The sequence below is a fragment of the Myxocyprinus asiaticus genome, chromosome 15, assembly GCF_019703515.2.
Source record: "Myxocyprinus asiaticus isolate MX2 ecotype Aquarium Trade chromosome 15, UBuf_Myxa_2, whole genome shotgun sequence".
NCBI classification, from domain to species: domain Eukaryota; kingdom Metazoa; phylum Chordata; class Actinopteri; order Cypriniformes; family Catostomidae; genus Myxocyprinus; species Myxocyprinus asiaticus.
The window spans coordinates 20,621,187-20,646,264 of record NC_059358.1 but is presented as its reverse complement, the minus strand read 5'-3'; the positions used below and the strand labels follow the sequence as shown (position 1 = coordinate 20,646,264).

Below are 25,078 nucleotides of genomic sequence, written 5' to 3'. Positions count from 1 at the left end.
GATTAATAACTGCTGTAAAAGTATTGTTCATTGTTCATGCTAACTAACATAATTTACTAATTTTAACAAAACATAACCTGAAGTGTAACAGGAAAAAAATGGTCTGATGGAAATCTATTGTTTCCATTTAAAAAATAATAAATGATCAAAATAAGGTGTATTTCAACAAACAATAAGAAACAGCAATATTCCCATCTAAAAGATCAAGATACAGGCTGAGCCACACCAACTCGGTATGTAATGCAAGCGAGTTGTACATCCCCTCACAGCAGAGAGCAGTGTGGCACAAAGAGTCAGGCTAATGAGGCTTGAATGGCACTGGCATATACAAAACGCTTGGCATCTCTTGGCAAGCATATCTTTCTATCTCTCTACTCTCCCTCTCTCTCTTTCTCTCATCATCGCCTTTGCTGGCTCTTTCCGCCAGGCCCATGGTTTCCTGGCACCGATGCCCGTCTCTGTATGCCATCCTGGGAGGCGTCATATCCCCTCCAGAGAGCTGGCCCCTGCGGCTGATGGAGCCTTTCAGGCCACAAAATGGGGGCATTGTGAGGAATTGTGGGTCATGGCCGGAGTAGGCGGCAGTTTGCTCATATACAGGCCCCTCACACACTCACACAGAGCGCTTAGAACTGAGAGCCAAAGATAGATATCCAACCTCACAGCCTTAAAATGCCTCCTCAGGAAGTAGCTGTATGTGTGTGTGAGAGAGGTGCATGGCAACATTGGAGGTATGCTTGCAAGTGTTTGTGTGAGTGTTTCTCTTTGTGTGCTTAAAAGCTAAAAAGAAACAATTTCACAGCATTGTCTGGATGCTGTGTTTGTGTATGTGTGTGTGAGTGCTTTGGTGTCTGCATACATGCATTCATGTCTGAGAGAGACAGGGTTGTTCATTTTTACAGCATTGTTGGCGGTTTGTGTGTGTATTCATGAAAATTAAGGAGCACAACATGTTACAAGTGTGCATTTGTGTTTGTGTATGTGAACATAATATAATGTGTGTGTGTGTGTGTGTGTGTGTGTGTGTGTGTGTGTGTGTGTGTGTGTGTATGAAAACAAATCATTGCTTCAGGTTAGACATCCACATAAGATGCTGGTTGATTTTGGGTGACAAATTAGCATGAAAGAAAGCAAACAGAGCACAACAGTCTGGTTCCAGAAGTAAAAATTCCACTAATTTCAGGGGAATTGATTAATAATGATAACTTATAAACCTTTAGAAACAAGTTGTTAATTGATGGTACATGCTTCGGCTGAATTATTTAACTATATTATTGTGTTTAATAGTGGAATTCCTGGTCCATGATCCTGAAGGGAAAGATCCACCAATCAGAGAATCACAACAAACAAAGCAGGGCAAAAGAGCCCTGCAGTGACCATGACACAAAGCCAATGACGAATGTCAGTTTCACTGCACTCTCAAACAACTGATATATTTGTATAGGGTATATATCAAGATTTAGCACAACCTTTTAAATATATTGATTTTATACTTATAATCGACAACTTTAAATGAATAATTTTAGAGTTTTCTATCATTTTTATTTCATTACGTCATTCGCAATGTTTAACGGGATTGCAGTTCATTCCCTCATTAAAGATGTTAAGTACACAGTGTGATGTTGTGATTCACCTCCAAGCTGGTTAGTTTGGTCAGTGGCTTAGAACTCTTTTATTAAGGATTTTATGAAATCCATATGGAAAAAATTTAATGGGAAAAATAGTACTTGTGTGAGCACTGTTTTGCTCTACTGGAAGGATGCCAAACCACAGTTAGTAAATGCACCCTTCACCTCGCAGGACACACTTATCTGAAGGAAGTCTGGATAATGTCTTCAATATCAGCTAAAATAATCATTCACAGTACAGTACAGGAATATACTGTATACTGGCATTTTTTATTGATCAAATTGGAGACAATGCTATATACTACAATCTGTAGATGTTTTATGTTTAGTGTGGGAGATAAACAGCAATGATGCTCTGTCATGTACTGTAGAAACAAACAATTGCAGCTCAGTCTCACAGTTCTTTCAGCTCTATGATTCCACCTAGTGCCTAGAAGAGCCCACGCAATTATTCACCTATTCACTGCATTAGAACTCCTCTCTTACACACTAGGTATGTTGCTCATGCATGGTGCTCATTTCCCCACCGCTGGCAGTGCTGTATGGCTGGAGGTGTTTTGGCACCTGGCATATCCTTCCACAAGCGTAGGAGGAGGGAAAATAGTGCCAGTGTTATTGCCTCTGCTCATGCAGCCCATCCACGGACAACCAGCCTCATTAATATGCAGCCACCGGACTCCTTTCACTCACCGCGCTGCACTAAGACAAAAGAGCATTGTGGAGACACCTCCTGTTTTAATTATGATGGGAAGGTGCGGAGGGGGTGTGAATCATGGTGTGTGTGTGTGTGAGAGAGAGAGAGAGAAAGGGAGAGACAGTGGATGAACTCAATTGTGTGTGTATGTGATTTGGTGCTGTGTGTAAGTCACTCTTTGTGTGCTTGAAGGACATTTTGTGCCCAACGTGTGATTATTTTTGTGTACAGCCTATTTGTAGTTTTAAGACTGTGACCAAAGGTCTTATTTTTTATGATGGTGGTGAGGAGGATATTAACATAGGGGTTTATGAGTGTGTGAATGTGTTCTCTCTCTCTCTCTCTCTCTCTCTCTCTCTCTCTCTGTGTGTTTGTGTGTGTGTGTGTTTGAGTGTGTGTGTGTGTGTGGTGCAGCTGCAAGTGTTGTTGCTTATTGCCATCATGCAAATTGGCATCTGATAAAACAGCATTCACAGAAATGGCTTAAGGGATACATAAGAGTAAATAGAAGATAATTAATTCCTACTGCAATACTCATACAGCATCTCTCTCTCTCTCTGCTCCATATCTGAATCATCCTCCGATGAATAAACCAAAATCTTCCCTAAACATAAATTCCTCCTATTTATTTATTTCAGTTTTCACAACACAATGTCAGCATAATCACACAAAAATGAAACATGACACTTCTCTGTAAAAATGGGAAAATAACACCCCGATGCCTTAAAGATAAAATTAGACTATATTCTCCTTAATTATTTGAAAAAGTAATTTTTGGTCAAATCCAGACAGGCCCCATTTCCAGCAGCCATCACTCCAACACCTTATCCTTGAGTAATCATGCTAAATTGCTAATTTGGTACTAGAAAATTACTTGCCATTATATCAAACACAGTTGAAAGCTATTTGGTTCATTAAATTAAGCTTAACATTGTCTTTGTGTTTGTTTTTGAGTTGCCACAGTATGCAATAGACTGGCATGTCTCAAGGTCAATATTAGGTCAAAAATGGCAACAAAAAAAAAAAGAAACAGCTTTCTCTAGAAACTCATCAGTCAATAATTGTTTTGAGGAATGAAGGCTATACAATGCTTGAAATTGCCAAAAAATAAATAAATAAATAAAAATAAAAAGATTTCATACAAAGGTGTACACTACAGTCTTCAAAGACAAAGGACAACTGGCTCTAACAAGGACAGAAAGAGATGTGGAAGGCCAGATGCACAACTAAACAAAAGGATAAGTACATCAGAGTCTCTAGTTTGAGAAATAGATGCCTCACATGTCCTCAGCTGACAGCTTCATTGAATTCTACCCGCTCAACACCAGTTTCATGTACAACAGTAAAGAGAAGACTCAGGGGAGCAGGCCTTATGGGGAGAATTGCAAAGAAAAAGCCACTTTTGAAACAGAAAAACAAAAACAAAAGGTTAGAGTGGGCAAAGAACAGACATTGGACAACAGATAATTGGAAAAGAGTGTTATGGATCTTAAACCCATTGAGATTTTGTGGGATCAGCTAGACTGTAAGGTGTGTGAGAAGTGCCCGACAAGACAGCCACATCTATGGGAAGTGCTACAGGAAGTGTGGGGTGAACCTGAGTATCTGGACAAACTGACAGCTAGAATGCCAAGGATCTACAAAGCTGTCATTGCTGCACATTGAGGATGTTTTTTTAATTTTTATTGTTTTTTATTTTTTCCCCTTTTTCACCCAATTTGGAATGCACAATTAAATTTTTAAGTCCTGGTGGTCGCGTAGTGTTTCGCCTCAATCCGGGTGGCGGAGGATGAATCCCAGCTGCCTCTGCGTCTGAGACCATCAACCCGCCATCTTATCACATGGCTTGTTGAGCGCGTTGCCACGGAGACATAGCGCATTATAGCGACCACAAGGAGGTTACCCCATGTGACTCTAACCTCCCTAGCAACCAGGCCAATTTGGTTGCTTAAGAGACCTGGCTGGAGTCACTCAGCATGCCCTGGGATTCGAACTAGCGAACTCCAGGGGTGGTAGCCAGCATCTTTTACCACCAGGCCCCCACATGGAGGTTTTTTGATGAGAACACTTTGAAGTGGTTTAAGAAGTTCTGAGCATTTTTTTCAAATTGCAATAGTAATTTTTCATGTTATTAATGTCCTGACTATACATTGTGATCAGTTGAATGCTTTTGGCCGCCAGTATATATGTAGCAGTTTTGCATCAGACATTTGTATTTTATGTCAGCACAACTAGAAAACCTTTTACTGTACACAAATGTATCAGTTCATTCAACTTTATTTACTGAAAAGGGTATGTCACACGAACAAGATTTAATAACTGATAGCAAGTTGTTTCAAATGAACATTTATATCACTGTTTCTACTTAATTTAATGGACTCTAAAGATAATAATGACTGAGACATCCAAAGAAGTGCACATAAAGCTGCGCTTCAGCAATGAACATTCACATGCTCAAAGAAAAACTATATAGATCGAATAGGATCCAACTTCACCAAAGTGAACACTAATCACCCAAATGGTGACTTAACACGAAACAGCTATTTACAGTAAAACAACATTAATAAAACTAAAAAGAGCTCAAATTTCTATGAATGCCCAAATAAGTTCTTTTTGACCAAACGAACATGCTTAAATTATTCAAGTGCAATGTTTCATTCATTTGATTTAAGTTTATTTAATTTCCTTTGGTTCAAAGTGTAAAAGAACAAGGGGTGTTAAAGGAATAGTTTTAGTTTAGTTTTAAATGGATACGTTTTGTCTTCATTTACTCACCCTCATGTAATTCTTCTGTAAAATGAGATGTTTGGCAGAATGTCCAAGCTGCTTTTTTTCCACAGAAGAATCATGGATGGGGATTTTTACTGTCAAGCTCCTAAAAGTACTAAAGAAAAGAAGAAAATAACATAGAGTTATCACAACATGGGGGTGAATGAATGCTGAACTATTCCTTCACCACATGATGAAGGGTATGAGCAAGTCAATGGTAATGAAAATCCACTGCAAAATGACCTACAAACAACTGTAATGTGCAAATCATTAAAATGATCAGACTGCATCAAAGTCTTATTTTTTTCTCAGTAAAATCGAAGGTTTGACTGTGTATATCAGGGACCCCTCGTTGTTTTCCAACCATTTCTTGTTATGGTCATCCTAATGGTTTATATGTGGCTTAAGACCATTCCATACACACTTTTCGTAAGCTTTAATAGTGACCCACTCCATTAGCTGAGCCTGATACAGCCCTTCCACTGTCACATCCTCATTTAATACACCAACTCCATTAAGACTCTATAATGCCTCACCCTACTTGACCTGTACTAACCTCTGACCTCAAGGTTCACTTGTGGATGTACTGTAGTTGACCAAGGGGGGGATCAGAAGGGGGTCAGTAAAGGGCTTTTGTCTCCTCCTCTGTGTCCAGCCATCCTCTCTCCCTAAAGGATGCTGTTAGTACTTTTTGTGTTTTCTTTGAATGTAATGGGTCCTGAGGGAGGGTTTGTGAGAGCTTTATTAGAAACAGAAATCCCTTAATCATTACAGGAATAATATGAGTTAAAAGTCAGTTTTGCACAATTGAAGATATCGGTCTTCATAAAGTCGTAGATGAGTAAGTATTTGTGCCGATGGTGAAATTCAGAGCACTTCTTTCTGTTCTCGTGGCTTTATTGTCCATTGTGTTCTTGCTTTTTTCTCCACTTAATGAACCTCTTGAACTTTGATGCCCTTGGCGGAAGCAGGTGTGAGCTCCACTCTACGCCATTAGCCTGATCCAGACACCTTTACTAGCCAGAGAACATTTGAATCTCATATTAGTACCAATCTCTGCAGACAGAAGACTTCCTGAGCAGAACAGCTTTCATTATTGCTTGTTAAACCACACAGTGGTCAATTTCTTATCGTTCTGTAAACTGTAGAGTTTAGCATGATATAAACAAAGAATAGAAAAGAATAGATAACTGGAAAATATTAAGATTTCCTCAATTTTAAATCATGTTGTTTTAAAAGAAATATCATATAAATACATTTAAAGTAATATTATTGTATTTGTAATCCCCTATCTCTCTCTATTTCTCTTGTGGTGCTGTTTTTGTGAGCACTGATCAGAGGGAGGCCTGCAGTTGAAAGGGACCGTGGCCCCTGAGCACAGCCTGCCTGTAATCCTGTTAATGTGAGCTAAAGAGAGGCACTCTCCCTATACAGACAAGCTTTCAGAGCTCACGCAGGTCTTTCCCCTCAGCACACACTCCCACTGAGGGACAGGACATCCTGACAGAGGAAAATGCGACCGTACCAAGGCAAATTGCAGAACATTTAGTCAAAATTGAATTATGATTGAAATCAGGTCTCTGAAGCCATCTTTACACCACAAAGGTGGTAGAGAAGCTGCATCTAAAGCGGCATTCAGGTGTGTTTACACAGACTTTTTAATGCTGCTCAGAGGTAGCATAAATGCATTTACACAGAAATTACAATTGCAAAAATAATGTTATGAGGTTAATGTTTTAAATATAAAATTATAAGTGTGTGAAAGACAGATTGGGCTCAACTATGCTCAAATTACGAGACAACGGAGTGTGAAAATGGCAGTTACTACAAAATCAACACTAAATGCTTTTATGCCATTTTTTCTGTTTCAGTGCTGGCGTATTTTCAGCTGTCAGTGCAGTTGTGCCTTTGCCTCAGAATGGATAGTGAAACAAATTCTATTTTTTTTAGTTAAAATAAAAGACCTAATTTAAAAGGAATGCCAGGCCTTCTTTTTTTATCTGTCCTAAAATTAGCTTCAAAAGTACAAATATGGCTGTAAAACATATCTAGCTCTTAAAACAACTGGAGTAAGAAGCACAGCAAAATCATGTAGATCTCAATCTCTCAAGCAGCATTTTTAAATCTTTAAAGTTCCATATCAAACAACACACACAAACAAATCAAGTATGTAAATGCCCTATTACATGCAGTTAGTATTCTTCATCTTTGGTGATTATGAAGCGCAATTAAGCACTTGAGCTTTAGCGCCCATTCACGTCCCAGCTGTCCACCTGTCTGAGGCCTGGGAAAAGACATTGGCGCTCACTGGGCGAATGAAAAGGGGTGTAGAGCTGCTCCCAACAACCCCGCAAGCTCAGAGCGCTCCTAATAACGTGCTATCAAAACAAGACCCCCACTTTCTCTTCTCCGTTTGATCCTAGAAAGTGAAACTGTGCTAATCACGCGACGGTGACCATCTGGACTCTTCGTTAACCCTTTCCGCTGATGTAAGCTCCTAACAACATGTCTGTCTCGAGCATTTTACAGTATATTTCTCTTGCACACACCTTCAAGTGATTCATTAAAGTATAAATATGAACTAAAACAGTTAAAGAACAAATATGAATGTTCTAACAATAAAACATATTTAAACAATTTATTTAAATGCCATTTGTATACAGAACGTTGCGTAGGCGGAGGTTATATTGGGTACAAAAATGCTTGAAAAAAACACAAAACAAAAATTATTTATCTTCAGATTGTCTATTTTAAAACAAACACATCTAAAATGAGTCTGTGAAGCAAGTAATTCAGCTAACAGCACACATCCATGAGGCGCACAACAACAACAACAATAATAATAAAGTTTACTTACAAAGAACGCGAAAATAAGTTGTAATTCATAGACAACTTTTGAAGTGTAAAAAACGTAATATTCCAGCTAGGATTTTTACAATACGCTACACTTCACATATACTTTAGGGAAATACAAAGATAAAATCAATACCAAACGTTTTCCCATACATTTCATAACACATCCCTTTCCTTGCAAAAAAACAAAACAAAAAAACAACACGAGCATAAAAGTTGTAATTGACTTTGTTAAATTACAAATATATATTTCTAAAAGCTATCAGCTTCTCTCGTCTTTATCGTTCACAGCACAGAGCAGTAGACAGCTCTTCATCACCATCTCCTGGTTTTATGAAGACTCGCAAGCTCTTAGACAGCTGACTGTGAGTGACATAACACTGCCTGAGTTTCGTGTAGAACATTCTCAGCGTTCAACTTAGTTAATAATGAAAGGCTTCATATAATAGCATATAATAATAATAATAATAATAATAATAATAATAATAATAATTATTAAGTTTTCTTTTTTATTTTAAGAACAAAAGTAAAATAACCTGCAGAGAACACCCCCGGTGATTGTACTTTTAACAGTGTGTCCATAGAAGTGAACATATGAACATGAACATGAACACACAAACAGGTTGCAGAGAGCTGGTAATTTAGCCGTTGAGTTTTTCCACTTCGTTTGGTGTGCTCACTTCAGCGAGCACATACTGATCTTCCTCCTCCCCCGGCACCTGAAACAAACACATTTCATTACAAAACATACAAAGTCTTAGTGTTGATTAAAATAACACTGCATGCTGTGCATCCACTACCCCATATAGTCTTCCAATAATTACACTTTTTACCACATTATATTAATAATGCATAATAATTTCACTGTGGCAGTCAAGGCAACTTTGTTTAAAAACAGAGGCTTGATATAAAAAAAAACAAAATAGTTCAAACTATAAAATTATATAAAATAGTATTGTACACTTCACCTCCCAGTAGAGTGCATCCTCAAAGCAGTGAGTATCTGGAGGAGCACCATAGATTGGTAGCTTCAAAATGAACCCTGAGGAGTGTAGTACATATGTATTATACAGATGCTGTTTACTCTGAGATCAACAAATCAGAATATATTGCAAACAGACACACTGACAAACCCATATGAGCACTTGCATGTAAACGCATGCAAGCATACATGCACCTCACTATAAGGTCTATGCAATTGTAATACCCACCTGTAATTAGCCCACCAACGAGAGCCATTCCCAGTGTAACAGCCAGGGAGATAGCCTGTCTCCCACCATGGAAAGCAGGAGTCCAACCCACAGATTCACTAGCACTGAACACTCTATGTAATCTGTGTAAGGATACAGAGAATGCATTATTCTGCAGTATTTCCGGCCATAACATGCAAGCTGAATCTTTACCTGGTTAAAAAAAAAGAAAAAAAAAAGAAATACAAATAACAACACACTATATCTTACAATGCCCATTTTTAATTGATACAGTATATTGTAAATATTAATATACCAGCATAACATATATTAATATAATTACAATAGCAACTGCACAATAATATTAACAATAATAATAATAATAATGTTCAATTACAGATTGTTCCAAAACAATTACACATTAGGTACATGTAGTTACTTTTACCATTACAGGTCTCCTTCTCAGCACTACAATAATGTGAGATTATCACATGGGATTAATTACATAATTAATGATTTGTGATTATAATTTGGTAAGCAAACATATCTGTCACACTTTATTGTATCTAATGAAAATTCTCTCATCATTTACTCATCCTCATGTTGTTCCAAAACCATGTGACTTTCTTTTTCTGTGGAACACAAAAGGCAATGTTACGCAGAATGTTAGCCTCATTCACTAATTAATGTCTTTGTAAAAAAATAAATAAAAAAGTGCAATAAACATTGCAAAACTGAATGGTGACGGAGGTTGTCAATCCCTTACTGGCTTTTGTGTTTTCTGTGTTTGAAACATTATGGCCACGTACACACTACAGCTAAATTCGGTTGTCAGTTCACCTTTTTTTTTTCTTTACACACACAGATCGGTAAATTCAGGTAGTGACAACCGCATTTTCAAAAATTCCACGCAGTGTGTATGGAACCAAACTGAACAAGTAGTTGTTAAGGAATAGTTCACCCAAAAATGAAAATTCTCTCATTATTTACTCACCCTCATGCCATCCCAAATGTGTATGAGTTTCTTTTTTCTGCAGAACACGAACAAAAATGTTTACAAGAATATTTCAGCTCTGTAGGTCCATACAATGCAAGTGAATGGTGATCAGACCTTTCTAGCTCCAAAAACATTTTTGGGTGACCTATCCCTTTAATATCGTTATCAGTGACGCATGTGAGATGTGTCCGTCTTCTCCTAGTTTAAATCACACAAAAAGAGGTATGTGTCTTTATTCATTCATATATTCCAGTCGGTCTCTCCACTGTAGTTTCTCACATCAGCTCTGCGGTCTCGGAGTAACCCCTACAATACAGTCCAGGCACTGTTTTTATCAACAGCTGCTTAGATGCGCATAAACAAAACACTACGATTCTGTTGCTGGCAGCTAACTAAATATTGTGGGATGATAATACATCTGCACAAGACAACACATGTCCTATGAGGATGAGAAATGTCTGAATTTTCATTTTGTTTGGGTGAACTATCCCTTTAAGATACAGTCAAGTGTGACAGATGTGTTTGCTGACCAAATGATGATCACAAATCATTAATAATGTAAATTAATGACATTAATATACATACTACATAACTAATGACTCACCCATCTCCATACACATCCTTGGATGCTAAGGCAGCAGTGATGGCACCCACAACAGCTCCAAGAACCCCCGGCATTCCATGAAGGTTGTGAATGCCACAGGTGTCCTGAATCTTCAGTTTCTCCTCCAAAACCGGCTGGCAGAGTATAGAATAGCACACACATGTGAGACTGAGGCTACAACAGCATTTATGAGTGCATTTACAGTTGTTTGTCTGAGTTTCCATTCAATAAATTCAAGTGTATGTTACTAACTGTCAGGTATTTGTATCCAAGAACTGAAATAGTTCCAGCCAGGAATCCCACAATCATGGAGCCAAACGGAGTCAGCATCATCTCTCCGGCTGTTCCTACAGCAACACCACCTGCCAGCGCAGCATTCTGGATGTGCACCTGAGAAAGACAGAGCCATCTATTGCTGGAGTGTTTTATAATCCCTGAGAGCACAAAGTGGAAAACAGCTGCCCACTAAACCACACAATGCCGTTTTTAATGTAATACCAAACAATGACCACATGAGGGTGCTAACCATGTCCAATTTGCCCTCATGGTTGACTAGGGAAGAGAAAGCGTATGTAGCCAGTGTGCAGGAAGCCAGTGAATAGTAAGTGTTCATGGCGGTTCTGTGCTGGGGGTCTCCATAATTAGTAATGGCTGAGTTAAAGCTGGGCCAGAACATCCACAGATAGATGGTACCTAAACAGAACGCAACAAAATTGAGAAGATTTAATGTGATGTGAGTGCTCAGTGTTTGACAAATTTAAGCATCTCTCTCTAAAGCTTGGTTGAGCACAGGTCAGCAATTTTTATTTGTACAGGCGAGTAAATTAGGTGACAGGTGTGCATATAAGTGACTTACCGATCATGGCAAAGAGGTCAGAGTGGTAGACAGATGAGTTCCTGTGTTTGCTCTTATCCAGGTTGGGCCTGTACAGAACACGGGTCACCACCAGGCCGAAGTATGCACCAAATGTATGGATTGTCATGGATCCACCAGCGTCATTAACCTATAGAACATTTAAAGAACTTTAGTCATTTACATTTAAATTAGCATGTACAGTTATAATAACAAAATTTATGCTCAAAAGAATGTACTAAATGAGAGTAAAATGAATGTACTGTAAGTGATATGTGTATAGTTACACAACACTTTATCCAAACTCAAAACAGCAGCATATATAAATTAATTGTAAAAATCTAGTTGTTTTGATTTTTAGGCAGAGCTGTTATTACAGAGCCACATATTACAGTGTGCACATATTCATATAGCAAGACCAGAGTATGTAAGACACAGGATTTAGAAAGAAATCCACAGCGATCTACATTTTAATGTAATTCATAATTGCACCAGACACATTGCCAGACTGTGTGCATTAGAAAAAAAGACAGCCTCTAGTCTTAATTTACAGAGAGGGCTGGCGAAACCAATTTATAAATAATCTACTACCAATGCACAGATATAATGATTTATCTAACGTCTTACTACCAATCGTGGTTTGGATTATGTAGTATATAAATCCGTCTTTATTCTGCATGTATCATTTTGAAAACTATGTCTCATAGTTTTGAAAATCACACTTTGAAACAATTTGCACAATTCGATGTTCATTTTTGTGACCTAGTGAAAAAGATTTGATAATGATTTCAAAAATCAGACAGATTGTGCATCCACACTCACCTTAAGGATAGCAATTAGGATGTGCTCATTGACAGCGAACAATGTCACCTCGAAAATGGCCATAACAAGAAGCTGCAAGGGACTGGTCTTCCCCAAAACGGCGCCAAAAGATATCAGCACAGAACCAGTGCAGAAGTCTGCGTTTATCATACTGCAGGAGAAACATATTAAGTGTTAGTAATTTTAAATATAGTAGTGTACAGTGGCCTCCACTAATATTGGCAACCTTGGTAAATATTAGCAAAGAAGGCTGTAAAAAAAATATGTTTATCCTTTTTGATCTTTCGTTCAAAATATTCACAAAAATCTAACCTTTAATTGAAATAAAATAATTGAAAGGAGGGAAAAATCTCATAATTAAAGAAATATTTTTCTCCAAAACACAGTTGCCACAATTATTGGCACCCCTAGGAATTCGTATGGGTCAAATATATCTGAAGTATACAGCCATTCATATTTTAAATGTTTTAGTACACCTGGGTGACTAGGAACATTAAATTGTTCAGCCTTGACTTCCTGTTTCACAAGGGTATAAATATAACGTAACACACAAGCCAAATTACCTTAGTCATCCATCACAATGGGTAAGACCAAAGAATTAAGTTATTATGTATGGCAAATGGTTGTTGAGCTTCACAAGATGGGAAGTGGCTATAAGAAAATATTTAAAGCATAGAAAATGCCTATTTCCACCATCAGGGCAATAATTAAGAAGTTCCAATCAACTGTTGAAACCTGAAATGTTAAGAATCAGCCTGGAAGAGGATGTGTGTATATATTGTCTCCACACACGGTGAGAAGGATGGCTCAAGTGGCCAAAAATTCTCCAAGGATCACAGCTGGAGAATAAGTTGGGTCTTGGGGTCAGAAAGTATATTTTTGGCAGCAAACACTAGAGATGGGTTTGGCACACACACACAGAGGTAGCCATATGGAAAAGTACCCCATGCCCACGGTTAAACATGGTGGTGAATCTTTAATGTTGTGGCCTGTGGGGCTGTTTTTTGCCAGAGGTTCTGGACATCTTTTTCTGATACATGGCATCATGGACTCTATCAAATACCAACAGATAAAAAAATCAAAACCTGACAGCCTCTGCCAGAAAGCTTACAATGGGCCCTGGTTGGATCTTCCAGTAGGACAATGATGTTATCTTGAAATATACAAGAATATTTTTTTTTATTATTAAACGTATTGTGTTTGCAATTTTATTATATCCATTACAGGATATATTTTTTGTGAATATTTTGAATGAAAGATCAAAAGGATAAACAATAAATATATTTTACAGCCTTATTTGCTCATATTTACCAAGGGTGCCAATATTAGTGGAGGCCACTGTATGTGCCTGTGTGTTAGGGGTTGTTTAGTCTGGTAAGGTGGTGGTGGTGGTGCTCTTGATGGTGCTGTGTTCAGCTGTAATCCAATAACAGACATGAAAAAATCTGCAGCCGAAGTTCGAAGAATGAGAAACAAGAGCCTTTAGACTTCAAACGTAACTTTGAGGGGCATGGGGAGCTCAGCGAGCAAAGATGCTGACTACCACCCCTGGAGTCCCAAGTTCGAATCCAGGCTGTGCTGAGTTACTCCAGCCAGGCTTCCTAAGCAACCAAATTGGCCTGGTTGCTAGGGTGGGTACAGTCAAGTGGGTTACCTTCCTTGTGTTCACTATTTGGTTGTTCTTGCTCTCAGTGGGGCACATGGTGAGTTGTGGCAAGGCGAGTAACTGCACCACCATGAGGAATTAAAGAGGCCCTATTATGCTTTTTGGGATTTTACCTTTCCTTTAATGTCTAATATAGCTGTTTGTGCATGTAAAAGGTATGCAAATTTACAAAGCACAAAGTCCACGCAAAAGGGATTTATTCTCTCCCACAGACAATACTGCTCAAGAACTACAAGAAACGGCTGGATTGTAATCCAGCCGTTTCTTCCTTAAAGTATCTACGTCACTATGTAATACATTTGCATCCGGCCTAAGGACAACTTTTCCCCGTCCTCAAACAAAGGTAGTTATAGCAGAGGCCAGGATGAGTTGGGTTAGTGTTGTCCCTATGTCGAGAAGGCGCTGTTTTCTTCAGTGCGAAAGCAAAACCTCTTTGTTTGGACTTCCAAAGGCAGACGAATTGAAGTATCAGTGGTTAAAATGTAATTTTAGCACTATTCCTCAGCAGTACAACCACAACCAATCCTGGATTTTCAAGATGGTTACTCCTGAAAGATGGTGCATTTCCAAATTTGTTGGGACAATCTGGCGCTTCAGAATCACAACCTGTAAGTATGCTTGATTATTTGTGGATTTATCTGCTACGAGAGTTCAAATGCAGAGTTTTGTGTTGTAGCTATGGTGTACACCCAGTGCACAGCTGTAGGCCTCTGCTAACTTGCTAGCTAATGTTATCGTGTTGAAATAGTTTTGCTAATCAGCTGCGGGCCCACTTTTACCTACGATTGTGTAGAATTATGCAGACTGTTTGTCATTCTAACTATTATGAATAGTGATCAAGTGCGGAGATGGATTTATTTTTACAAATGGTAATTTTATGTCTGCAATCCACAGTAGTGCTCGGCTAACTTGCTATGTGATGTTATAGTCTTGGTAAGGGTTTACTATTCAGCTGTGGGCCGGCTTTTACCTAAAACTGTGTAACAGAATGGTAGATCTCAAGAGTCTTATATAATTATATAATTACAAGCTGTAATGTTATGGCCGCTATACACGGTAGTCCACGGCTAACTTGCTTCCTAGAAAAAGTTTGGCTACACCCATTCCAGCAAAAGATGACTAACTTAGATGCACTACGTGTCTTTTACTTGAAGCTTTGTTAGGTTCACAATAATCAACAGTGTACTTCTAAGAAACCTACAAAAGTAAAACTTACCACTGTGAAATGTCCTGCTCAAGTCGTGCTTGCGAAGGTGGTTCGGGCCGATCAGCTTGTTATTCCAAACTTTCATTATCGCACTTGGGCTAGAGCTGGTACGGCAAAAACTGACGCCACTGTTACCATAGTTATAATAGTGTTTACAGCTGTTAAGGAAGCCTGAAACTTAGTTACGGTAAGGGGCGTTACATTTCCGACACGTGGTTGAACAATCATAACACACTGGGCCAGCTGACCAATCAAAGCAGACTGGGCTTTTCAGAAAGGGGGACTTTAAAGAGACAGGACCTAAATCAGAGCGTTTGAGCAGAGGATGAAAATAGGTTTAGCAGAAATGTATAGTATGAGAAAAATTTTGTTTTTTTGAACATTAAAGCATGTAAACCTATTCTAGTAGACCCCCAAAATAAATTCATGAACCTGTAAATTAGCATAATATGGACTCTTTAATAAGCATTGGGAAATGGGCATGCCAAATTGGGGAGAAAAGTGGATAAAATAAAAACAAATAAAAAAACGTAACTTTAAATTTACAATTACGGCAACATAATCTTTTAGTTGTGAAACACCACTTTACTGATTTGAAGTGACAAGATAATTTATGCATTGCAGTTCAGCTCTCCTCTTTGATGATACAATAAATATCTTTACAAGCTGCTGCTGGCCCCCAAACATCAGTGTGACCAAACCCCTAAAATGCCACTAACGTGACAAACAACAACTTATCAATCTTTTTTAAATTTGGTATGATTGATTCAGGTTTCACCTTGTAACTCCAACTTGGATCTTGCCGTGGTGCAACCCGTGTACAAAGCCCTGCATAAGCGTGGCCCACTGTAGGGAAAATGCTGCGATGAGAAAGTTAAATCCGACACTACTGAATCCATAACGCTGAAGAAACGTCATCAGGAACCCAAAGCCAATGAAGATCATCACATGCACATCTTGGAAACCTAAAAACACAGTCAGTTTTACATTATTAATAAAAATATCATAGACTCTAATTGACCATTGATGTGATCTGGCAGACACACAGTAAACTATTACCCATGATAGGGAAACTTGCTGTAGTTTCACAGGAGTTATTTAGGGCCAGTCTGACTCTACGGGTACACTGAACCTGACATTAACCCGTGTTCTTCTTTATGTGTAGGACCATTCATTCTGCCATTTCACTTCTTTTGACACAATTACACTGTTGCCAGGCAACTGGCCATTGACCTGGACACCAATGAGGATGGCACAGTCCCTGTGGGCAAACGGTCCCACATACCTCTCACTCTTCTTTGGCAACTCATAAACAGTGTATCTTGGTGTTTGAGATACATGTGTAAGTCAGCAGTGAAAAAACAAATACAAAGCCAACAAATACTGCAAAATGCAGAGACCTGTTGTACTGTTGTGTTAGAATACATTATATACAGTTGTGCTCAAAAGTTTGCATACCCTGGCAGAAATTGTGAAATTTTGGCATTGATTTTGAAAATATGTCTTTTATTCAAGGATAGTGATCATATGAAGCCATTTATTATCACATAGTTGTTTGGCTCCTTTTTAAATCATAATGATAACAGAAATCACCCAAATGGCCCTGATCAAAAATTTACATACCCTTGAATGTTTGGCCTTGTTACAGACACACAATGTGACACACACAGGTTTAAATGGCAATTGAAGTTTAATTTCCCACACCTGTGGCTTTTTAAATTGCAATTAGTGCCTGTGTATAAATAGTCAATGAGTTTGTTAGCTCTCACGTGGATGCACTGAGCAGGCTAGATACTGAGCCATGGGGAGCAGAAAAGAACTGTCAAAAGACCTGCATAACAAGGTAATGGAAATTTATAAAGATGGAAAAGGATATAAAAAGATATCCAAAGCCTTGAAAATGCCAGTCAGTACTGTTCAATTACTTAAGTGGAAAATTTGGGGATCTCTTGATACCAAGCCATGGTCAGGTAGACCAAGAAAGATTTCAGCCACAACTGCCAGAAGAATTGTTCAGGGTACAAAGAAAAACCCACAGGTAACCTCAGGAGAAATACAGGCTGCTCTGGAAAATGACGGTGTGGTTGTTTCAAGGAGCACAATACTTGTTGACCCCTCTCCAAACATAGCGCTTAAGGCTGTGACCATAAAGCTCTATTTTGGTCTTGTCACTCCAAATTACAGTGTGCCAGAAGCTGCGAGGCATGTCAAGGTGTTGTCAGGCATATTGTAACCGGGCTTTTTTTGTGGCATTAGCTTCTTTCTGGCAACTCGACCATGCAGCTCATTTTTGTTCAAGTATCATCGTATTTTGCTCCTTGAAACAACCACACCATATTTTTCCAGAGCAATATTTCCTGTATTTCTCCTGAGGTTACCTGTGGGTTTTTCTTTGTATCATGAACAATTCTTCTGGCAGTTGTGGGTGAAATCATTCTTGGTCTACCTGAACTTGGCTTGGTATCAAGAGATCCCCAAATTTTCCACTTCTTAATAAGTGATTGAACAGTACTGACTGGCATTTTCAAGGCTTTGGATATCCTTTTTTTTTTTTTTTATATCCTTTTCCAATTGTCTTTTGACAATTATTTTCTGCTCCCCATGGCTCAGTATCTAGCCTGCTCAGTGCATTCACGTGAGTGCTAACAAACTCATTGACTATTTATACACGGACACTAACTGCAATTTAAAATGCCACAGGTGTGAAAAATTAACCTTTAATTGCCATTTAAACCTGTGTGTGTCACCTTGTGTGTGTCTGTAACAAGGCCAAACATTCAAGGGTATGTTAACTTTTGATCAGGGCCATTTGGCTGATTTCTGTTACCATTATGATTTAAAAAGGAGCCAAACAACTATGTGATGATAAATGACTTCATATGATCACTATCCTTAAATAAAAGACAGTTTTTATTTATTTTTGCATGATCAATCATATTTTCAAAATCAATGCCAAAATTTCACAATTTCTGCCAGGGTATGCAAACATTTGAGCATAACTGTGTGTGTGTGTGTATATATATACATATATATGAAGTATTCTAAAGATGTGGGATTCATCAATCATTCTAGGCCACATCTCAAGCAGCACCTATTGTGTAGCTATTTGCCCTGCAGTTGAACAGTGACAAGGAAACTTCAACAGACGAAATTACTATATAACTCCTGCAGCCCCTGCCATCTCTTTCAGCTGACTCTCCTTATCTTAATTTGGAGATAAGATGAATGGCCAAATTCTATAGAAAAAAAAAATTAACAACATCACTGTAATCAAAACACTGTTTTTTTTGTAATCAAAAATACCCGTCAAGGTATTTTTCCCTTGATCTCTCTCCTATCTAGGAGGGTGGCTTGCTGTAATGATTTAAAGTATGCTCTATTCTGTTAAACCTGATCAGTAAATTCTAAATGCTATGACTATGAATTAAAAGAGGTGTGCGTCACCTTATTTAATTTAGTTCTGGGTGCTCTCTGTTCTTGTAGCACACCCACAAAACAAGAAATGTAAGATAGAAGTACCAATATACCAGACACTTGTTGTCTGCTAGGCTTCTGTTTGTATTAATGAGCAGTCTACAAGAATGAAAATTGCAGAGATTAAAGAATTGAGAAATGGGTTTAGTAATACGAAGCAGGTTGGAAATGTTTATTCAGACATCACTGGTTGTTTTCCTCTAAGGGATCTGTCTAGGTCTTAATCTCTCAATGCATAATCTCACTCTAGATGTATGGGGTGTGGTAGTGCTCAATATTTCTCAGAGCTGCAGTTTGGTATTTATGCAGGTGTTTGTGGAAAAGGTACATGCCCTGCAACTGCGGTGGGGACAAGAGAATTAAGAGAATTGGCTACAGTTTCAAAAGCACGCACAAAACAAAAATAATTTACGATTACTAAAAAATCAAATTCAAGAAACTTGAATATGCTTTACCTAATTTAGCCCAATGTTCATCAGCAACTCACATACTGTTCACCCAATCAAGCATATTTCTCTTATCAAATTAAAATGTGCAACCATCTATGTTTCTACTGGAAAACTCAATAGGTTTATTGAACAATTCAAAAAAATTCCATATACATTTATTACCCAATTAAATGATCATATTTGATTTAGACACTGATGTGAGGGAAAACTGATATTTCAAAATATACTGATATCCTAATCCCAAGATTCAATACTTTAGTTCAAATTTTCCCATGAATATTTTTGAAAAAAGAAATCATTGGCAATCAAAACTCATAGAATATTTGAAAACACACAACAAGTCAACACATACTTGATTTTTCCAGTTCGACCAAAATGCAAACAAAGAGTATAAATTCTAGTTTCATCGGTAAGGACCTCCACTAAACAGCGTAGCAGACTTTCAGGCTTTTTCTGCTATGATAAACTTGATGGAACCAAGGTACACTTTTCCCTCACGTAGATTTTTAGTGACACTGACGATCATATGCTCTATGTTGTATCTATGGCTCTATGATCAAGTAAATCAGAAAGTTCAGAACTGAAATTCAATAAAGATATATATTATAATGTGTATATACAATACAGTATATATATATATATATATATGTCAGTGGTGAGAATTAGCAGGGACCTGGCGATATTATACGTGAATGTTGCAATATATATATTATTTGTATTTTGCAATTTTGCAAACAAAACCCAGCCCATTGCCTAATTCCATTTATGTCCTAAGAGAGGGACATATCTCATTAGTGCTGAATAAAAAATAAAGCCCTGATATGACTAGTCTTCTATACAAAACTTCAATCTCCTCACTAAATTTTTCTCCCTCCCCACTTGCACACACATTTCACACTTTTCCTCTCAAAACAACTCACTTACTGGGATAACGAAAGTAGAACTCATTTTTGTATTGAGATTCATTATGTTTTCCATTTTCATTCCAGTGCTTGGCATCGGTGTCTTCGTTATACTCCACCAGCGTTCCAAAGAGGATGATGAGGATGACCTCCAAGATGATGCATAACAGTGGCAGCCGCAGCCTCATGTTAGTTGAAGGGTCAGCCATGATACTTCCTTTTTCAGTATCCGTTGCTCACTCTGTATCACCTTCACCCTCTCTGGAGCAGGGTACAGGCTCAAATGGGTCTGGAGGCAGAGTGCAAAAGAACATCAGCTGACACAAGTCTTTTTATTGTTAGTTTGGCCACTTGATTTGTAAACGCCCACCTGCTCTCTGAAGTCTGCTGTTTTGCAGCAGCTCTTAGCTCCTCCCTTACCTTGTTTGGTTATAAGGTAGCTAATACACTCAGCCACTTGAGCTGATTGGATTGCTTAATCAGCAAATAAGAATATTCATGCCAAAATAAGCAATATTATTGTAACAATTTAACCTATATAAAAGAAGATGATAAAAACAAGTGCAAGTTTTTGCAATGTCTAAATTTCATGTGGCTATTAGTATTCAAGTGTTAATTGAACATGGATAAATTATTGCTGGCTACTGTCTGGGCATGAGAGGAATGAAGTGGCTAAGTGTAAATTGATCCAGTAATTTAAGACTGATAATGGTCACTGTTCCATTAATATTGTCGATGTGGGCTGTAAATACAGTGCAGAAAATTAAAGGTCTCTGAAACCAGGTGTGTCTTGGTAATATTCAGAGATGGTGGTGGGTGGTGTATGTTTTATCCACAGTTACAACAGTTATAAACTAAAATGTTGCAAATACACACAGCTTTCTTTTTCCAGCATTCACATTCAAACAGGCACTCATACACTTCCACACAGCACAGACATAAATTTTTAAATGACAAGGACACGACACAAAATCTCTAGGATTTAGTGATTGATGACCAGCTTTTAAAAAATTGTTTACAGGGTATATAATATATACTACACATGGAGAATAAAGCATTCTCCTGATGGCTCAAAACTTATATAAAAAAAGAAACAATACAAATATAAATTTAGTTTCAGATCAGTTTCAAATATGAAATGGATCATTGTTGGAAGTGCCTACCAGTTATAAAATATCACATTAAATATGGGCAGGAGCAATACTGTAAACATCACAAAATTGAGTGACATTGTCTTTTTTGTAAATGAGTTTCAGTATAGGGCAAGAACCTACAGGTGTAATATGATAAGGGGATAAGCGGTAATTCTAAACACTTTAGATAGAAAAAAATAAACAAGAAACCTTTGTTTGTTCAAATGATGGGCTAGAATCTAAACTCTAACTTTAAGGATAAATATGAAACCTGCAGTGTAAGGATGCGAGAGGTAATAATTAATCCGAGTTTTAATTTATCCAGTTTGACCCAACAAGTAGGCTAGTAGTACTAGTACATTTGAGTTTGATTAGCTACTTTTGCTATACTGCATATGTATCAAATTAATTTAATACAGTAGTTTTTTTAACAGAATTATTGAGAAAATCTGTACTGTATATGCATAGTATACCACATCATAATCATTTACCATTTTATAAATTAATTTGCTTATCTTGATTTCCTTATTTACTGCAATCTGTCATATTGCTGCAGTATATGTCACACAAACTGAGGTTGTAATATTGAAACAAATTCACAAAAAATTATTTAAACATGGCCTTCTCTGAAAGCTATTTCCATGTTAACCCTAAAGCTAACCTCCTAAAGCGTCAGTTTGACTTTTCTGGTCAACAATGCCTGACCTTCGATCTCTTTCACCTCTGCTTTCAGTTCTGTGTGTGTGTCTTCATAAAGGATTCAAACTATGAGGAGCTAAGGAGTGGCAGGTTTCCAAATACCTGTTTTAACATTGGTGTGTGTGCAAGCCCTAAGTCTATCTCTCCTCTCTTTCAGAATGAAGCCTTGTGAAAAATGCTAGTATGGGTTTGGGTGATCTCAGGCAACAACATGGTATCAATGTTCTGAGCTCAAACGTACTGTAGTTTGCTGTATCTGAAAGTATGAACAGAAGTGTAAATAAATAGGGTTTGGTTAAGCGACACCGAACCTCCTGCAGTTGGGATGCGCGTGAATAATCGAGTACTCATTCTGCACTGCCAAGATGCCACTGTTGGGCCCTTGAGCAAGGCCCTTGACCCTATCTGCTCCAGTGGCGCCGTATCATGGCTGACCCTGCACTCTGACCCCAGCCTAGCTGGGATATGTGAAAAAGAAGAATTTCACTGTATATGTGCAAATGTATAATGTGTGATAAATAAAGAAAATTATAATTATTATAATTATAATTATAAATTAAATTAAATTAAGAAGGAGACGCAACACTCTACGGACACACTGGAAAAAGAATAGCCAATTTTTTATTTTTTTTACTCAACAGACTTTTGACATGACATGTAGGCATAATGTAATTGAAACTGAAAAAGACTTAAGGCAAAACATACCTTTCTGGATTATTCTTTCAGCTACGTATATTCATATTCTATAGACTTCACACACCATAGATATGTGAAAGTGAAGACATCTTTTATTTTATAATTTGTTTAATCGCATTGTGAAAATTTTCAAATTCCATGTATTCTGTCAATTTATATGAAGTCATGAAATAATGATAAAAACTGTCACTATTTGAAATTTCATGTCAGCTACACATACAGTATTTAACACAAAATACTTAAAATAGAATTGCTTGTATATGTAAAAAGTGAGGTGTGTTTTTGCTGTCCGAATGTGACCTGCACAATTTGGTTTCGCCAAAATCCTGTTATTTGTTAAATATTTTAATATTTATAGTGTATGCTGAAGTACATTATTTAATAATGTATCATTGCCCCCTTAAGTGTTAACATTTTTACCTACGTATTTACACATTTTATTACATGTTTATTGTTTACATGTACAGTATGATTTGTACTATTTACAAGTATTTACACTGAGTTTATATTGATAGGCAGAACAAGCGCTAAACCGGTACTGTCTCTTTAAGAATAGTGGAAGTTCAGCTATAGGGTTTGGTTAAGCGACACTGAACCTCCTGCAGTTGGGATGCGCGTGAATAATCGAGTACTCATTCTGCACCAGCTAATCAACTATTAAAAACACTACTTGAATATTGCAAATTGATTCTCCTTTGCACATTTGGCTGCCATGAACAGCACTGAATTAAGCCCTGTTCACACTGCAGACAACATTGTCGCTTGGTGTCACTAGACTCTGCAATCTGTGTCGCTGGTGGGCGTGTTATTACAGATTATAGGCCTACTGCCGGTAAAACTAAGACATCATTCTAATTTGACAAGGAATCCATTCTATTGCTTCTAAAAATAAACATTTTGCAGGAGAGAGTGTTTTTATATAACCTGCAGCAGTGCGCAATGCATCATATCATTTACAAGATGAACAATCTATCGATATATGAATCAAACTCACATGGAATGCCGACATGGTTTTCCACGCATCATTTATTATTAGGCCATATCCATGTATGTGGTTACAGACAAATGATAGAACAGTGAAATGGCTCACAGAAATTTCTTCATCTTGCCTGCACTCGATTCCAGTTACAGTATCTCACACACACACTGGAGACGGGTAACGTGAGTTCCACTGTCTTCACTCTCATTGGAATTTGCTCGCGAATGTCGCTCATCATTTGCATAAAGTTGAAATTTTCGCAACTTTGTCTTGTCGCTCGCCACGGCGACCTCTGATGCCAATGGTCACTGCAGGTGGTGTCGCCGGAAGTTGCTCTGCTCTCACTGAAAATGAATGGGATCGTGTCGCTTTCTCATACAATGGTGCTAAATCTCGCAGTTACAATTGAGTCCACTGGGGGGCGCTGTGAATGTGTGTCTTTGAGATATAGGGTGAGAGAAGGAGATATCGGGTGAGAGAAGGAGATATCAGCATCTGTGCTCAATTTCAAAGCCAAATGTGGCAATACTTGTACTATTTTAATTTTTATTGAATTCTACTCTATTTGTATTTGGTTCTTGTTGGAGTCATGCAAATCAACGGATGAGGATCTGCTTTTCTGGTGGAAAGAGAAACTCGGAAGCTTATCAGACCAGTATGTGTGTATGTGTGTTAAATCTTTGCACACAGAGCACATTTTATAAAAAGTAAACTTCACCAATTGTTTTTCTGAATAATAACATGTTAAATTATAAAAATGTGCCTTTATATAGAATCTGGGTTTATATACAGTATGTGCATTACACTAATTCCTTCAGTATTTTTAAAAATATTATTATTAAAGCATATTGTTCATTTAATTTTTTCCCAAGGAAAAGCATAGTTTGTTGAAGTTCTTGGTTATGTTTGAGAATAAAACAAAATATAGATTTCACATACGTGTCATACATGCTAATTTTAATTTAAGAGTTATCGATTACTCATTTTTTTTGTGAACATTTGCTAGCCAATGGCCAATAACAGACATTTTTTAGTCACAAAGTGTAAAATTTGGTTGCATATGTGAGTGATGTACTCTCATTGTAGAGGGCTGCCATGTACAGTTAAAGGATTAGTTCACCCAAAAATAAATCATACATAGATGCCTCATCATATGGTTTGGAAACATCAACTGTGGCGCCATCTTGGAACGGTCAACAAGGAGAGCTGTTTGAATCGGTTTGAATACAAGTGAGAGAGTGGAGTAGATGCCTCAGAACGAGCTCCTTGCTCAGCTGCATTCACTGCTATTGCGTGGAAACAGTATTGCGGTCCATAGAAACAGCTGCTAATAATGTATCTACGGATGAATATCTATGCAGAGGAGGCTTTCATGCTTACATCACGCGAATGAATCGAACATTTTTAGTAAAAGTTTTAAATATTGATCTATTTCATACACACACCCAGCGTTTCGCTTCAGA

The 25,078-nt window shown here is 37.7% G+C and overlaps 1 protein-coding gene across 1 annotated transcript; it reads right to left on the bottom strand.

Annotated features, from left to right (window-relative positions):
- Nucleotides 1-7,715: 7,715 nt before the first annotated feature.
- LOC127452577 (ammonium transporter Rh type B-like) lies at nt 7,716-20,447 on the bottom strand. The gene is made up of 10 exons (XM_051718139.1): nt 20,131-20,447; nt 16,062-16,248; nt 12,411-12,561; nt 11,592-11,739; nt 11,262-11,428; nt 10,988-11,125; nt 10,736-10,869; nt 9,156-9,277; nt 8,913-8,986; nt 7,716-8,663 (listed from the first exon to the last, which is right to left on the bottom strand). The coding sequence occupies exons 1-10, from the start codon at nt 20,315-20,317 to the stop codon at nt 8,586-8,588; spliced, it is 1,386 nt and encodes a 461-aa protein (XP_051574099.1). The 5' UTR covers nt 20,318-20,447; the 3' UTR covers nt 7,716-8,585.
- Between the last annotated feature and the right edge of the window lie 4,631 nt (nt 20,448-25,078).